Source organism: Gracilinanus agilis, chromosome 3, assembly GCF_016433145.1.
Source record: "Gracilinanus agilis isolate LMUSP501 chromosome 3, AgileGrace, whole genome shotgun sequence".
Lineage (NCBI taxonomy): Eukaryota > Metazoa > Chordata > Mammalia > Didelphimorphia > Didelphidae > Gracilinanus > Gracilinanus agilis.
In genome coordinates this window covers 188658509-188662148 of record NC_058132.1, presented here as the reverse complement: position 1 = coordinate 188662148, position 3640 = coordinate 188658509, and the positions used below count along the sequence as shown (strand labels likewise).

The window sequence follows — 3640 nt, the reverse complement described above, 5'->3', positions numbered from 1 at the left end:
TAGTTAAACCAGGTCCAAGAAGGAAGGAAATACACCAAGTCTCATACACAGAGAAATGTTCTCCCTTTCCTTTCGAACTTTCAACAGTATTTTGTAAGGAAAATAAACACAGGACCAAAGACCATTTAGTTATTTTCTGAGGAAGCTGCCTTCTGCAAAAAAAATCAGAAGGAAGGAGTTTGGGAGGTACTGGGGACGGGGTCAGATTTTTTATAAGAATATTTAGCTGGTTCTTTTTTCTGTCATTTGCTGAAGCAACCTGAGAAGAATAATACAAAATTTATATCTCATTTAGTGATATTAAGTAGATCATGCAAACATGAAATGCATATAAGTTCTTAGAACCGACTCTCCCTGAAAGCTTCCCTCCCTCTCTGCCTTCTGTGTTCTTTGCACTCCATAGCACCCAGTGTTAAAATTTGCAACTGGATTGTCTGGATCTCCTCTCCCGACTGTTAATGATTGGCTGCAGAAGGAGAGAGGCAGAGGAGAGCCAGAAAGAGGAGGATTCCGCGGGTGGAGAGAAGTCTGATTCAGGGGCTCAAGCACCGCCTCCTTCCTTCCGGGGACAGCGAGAACATTTTGGTGGGGATCCCTGAGAGTGCTAGACTAGAGCGAGGCAGACGCAGGTCCTGCACATGGAGGCGGCTAGTGCACAAGCTCCGTGCTCCTCGGAAGCACCGGGACTTCTTAGTAATTTCATGAACCTCCTGCTCAGGATCAAAGAAAAACTCTTCACCTGGTGAGTACAAAGAGCAGAAGGAGCCGCGGCTCGGAGAGGAGGCAGGGAGAGACGAAGAGGATAGGCAAGCAAGCTGTTCGCCACTTAGAGGGGTTCCCCACGTGGCTCCAAAGCTAAGACCTGAGCTGAATTTCTGGTAGGGAAGTAGGGGAGGCAAAAGCTGGAGCTTTGAGGGACCCGAAGACTATTTTGTGCGGTCCAATCCTAAATGGGTGTTACATGTCACCTGGCTTCTTGAAATAAGTATGTGTGTGGGGAGAGGGGCGCTTTGGGGACACCCCCCCAAGTCTCTGTCTCTCATTTTCTGTCTTTGTCTCTATCTTTTTCTCCCTATTTCCCTCTCGAACACAGACGAACAGCTTAAAAAGTGTATATATGTATTCTGGATGACACCTGCCCTGTAGAAGCTCTTAGACCGATCCCTCCTTCATTTCCAGTGGGGGGGAAAATTTGACTATAAAGCAATTTTGACATACTGACGTGGAAGTAAGAGGACTTGAACCTCCGGTCCTCTGAACTCTAGGTTTCTTTCCACTACAGCAGACAGCCTGTCAAATGGGAAATCTACTAGACTGGGCGCTTAATACATACTTGCTCATGGTTTTCCTGATTGGGGGCCGGGGCTGCAGAGAGGAGAATGAACTTGTGTCAAGCTGGAGTGCTGATGGGCTAAGGTGAAGTTGGCAGGTAGGACAAATCCACGTCTGCCTCTGACATGCTACTAAATACCTGCTTGCTTCCTTGAATGTCGGGTAGGGGTGCTAGTTGATACCCTATTGGCGAGTTCTAGGAAAAATCGGCCTTTAGCTGCCTGCTGCTCACCAGGAGTGAAAGCATCCGCCAGTTTCTTTTGCATGTGCGTGGGCAGGAAGGGAAGGGCGGTCCCCAAATCGACTCATGCTAGGACAGGACGCCTGTCTTCTCTTTTGTGTCTCCTTTTGGCATCGTGAATGAGAGGGTGGCTTAAGTTTAGAAGCCGTTTTTCCGTGGCTTCTGATATTTGAAAGAGGCTCAAGGACAAGCAACCTCTGTGGAAGTTATGTTGTATTGATTAGCATAATATGGTGTGGAGTGAGAAATTAGTTGTTATTTGCAAGTAATTAATTATTAATATCTACCCCTAGAACCCTAGTAGAAAGCTTGTCCCTCTACCCCATCCTTCTCCCTGCAGGATTGACCCCACCCAATGCTGCTGCTGCTTTTTTTTTTTTTTTTAAAGCCCTTACTTTCCATCTTAGAATTAGTACTGGGTATTGGTTCTAAGGCAGAAGAGGAGTAAGGGCTAGGCTATGGGGGTTAAGTGACTTGTCCAGCTAGCAAGTGTCTGAGGTCAGATTTGAACCCAGGACCTCCCATCTCTGGGCCTCTCACTCAATCCACTGAGTTACCTAGCTGCACCCATGCTTCTCCTTGTAGGACAAAGGCTATACTGCCTGTAAGTGTTTTGGGTTAAGTCTTTCTTTGGAGTTTGTCTGGGAACTTGGGGGTGGGAGGTAGGAGAGGGACCTTTCCAGACTGACCTTGTCTTAGACTGAACTGTAAACTCTGAAGTACCAAATGATCAAATCTTAAAAACCCTTTTGTCTTGGGAGTTTCTCCCGTTCTCCCAGTTGGTCAAGCTCTGTGGCTGGAATGATCCTCTTTGTATCCATTGTAAAACATCAGTTTCTCCCACTAATCCGCCTCTGAACTCCTTTTTGCATCTACTGCAATTTAATACTCCTGTCCTTTTTTTCTGGATAAAAACTGTTCTCCAGCTCTTGACCATTTCTTTAAAATGTTAATTTGAAGGAAGGCTTGAATGTATAAAACAATTCTATTGTGTTTTCCTATAAGTTAAGAGTGTCTGTAAGTCTTTGAACATTGTCTCAGAGGTCATTCTGTCTCAGGTCAATGATTTGAGGCAGGGCCACACATCTTTTTCTCTGTAAATCTGGGGAACATTGTCTCAGGTCTATAATGTGAGACAGGTTTCCCACATTTTTCTCTTTCAATAAATATATTCCATTTTTTTCATTTAATAATTTTTATTTTTTAGAAAAGTTAACATGGTTACATGATTCATGCTCTTACTTTCCCCTTCACACACAACCCCTCTTTTGCCCCCCCCCCCCATAGCCGATGCACATTTCCACTGGTTTTAACATATGTCATTGATCAAGATCTATTTCCAAATTGTTGACAGTTGCAATGGAGTGGTAGTTTTGAGTCTACATCCCCAATCATGTCCACCTCAACCCATGTGTTCAAGCAGTTGCTATTCTTCTGTGTTTCCACTCCTGCAGTTCTTCCTCTGAATGTGGGTAGTGTTCTTTACCATAAATCTCTCAGAATTGTCCTGGGTCATTGCATTGCTGCTAGTACAGAAGTCCATTCTATTTTACCACAGTGTATTGGTCTCTGTGTACCATGTTCTTCTGGCTCTGCTCCTTTCATTCTGCATCAATTCCTGGAGGTCATTCCAGTTCACATGGAATTCCTCCAGTTTATTATTCCTTTGAGCACAATAGTATTCCATCACCAGCATATACCACAATATGTTCAGCCATTCCCCAATTGAAGGGCATACCCTCCTTTTCCAGTTTTTTGCCACCACAAAAAGCTTGGCTATAAATATTTTTGTACAAGTCTGTTTATCAATGATCTCTTTGGGGTACAAACCCAACAATGGTATGGCTGGATCAAAGGACAGGCATTCTTTTATAGCCCTATTAGCATAGTTCCAAATTGCCAGCCAGAATGGTTGGATCAGTTCACAACTCCACCAGCAATGCATTAATGTCCCAATTTTGCCACATCCCCTCCAACATTCATTGCTCTCCTCTTCTCTTATTTTAGCCAATCTGCTAGGTGTGAGGTGATACCTCAGAGTTGTTTTGATTTGCATTTCTCTAATTA

At 44.2% G+C, this 3640-nt stretch overlaps 1 protein-coding gene across 1 annotated transcript in view; it reads left to right on the top strand.

Annotated features, from left to right (window-relative positions):
* Positions 1–638: 638 nt before the first annotated feature.
* Positions 639–3640, top strand: part of SLC35F2 (solute carrier family 35 member F2) — a 71756-nt gene continuing 68754 nt past the window's right edge. Inside the window, exon 1 of the mRNA XM_044666293.1 lies at positions 639–742. Within this exon, the coding sequence (XP_044522228.1) occupies positions 639–742 (104 nt within the window). The remainder of the gene's footprint in view (positions 743–3640) is intronic.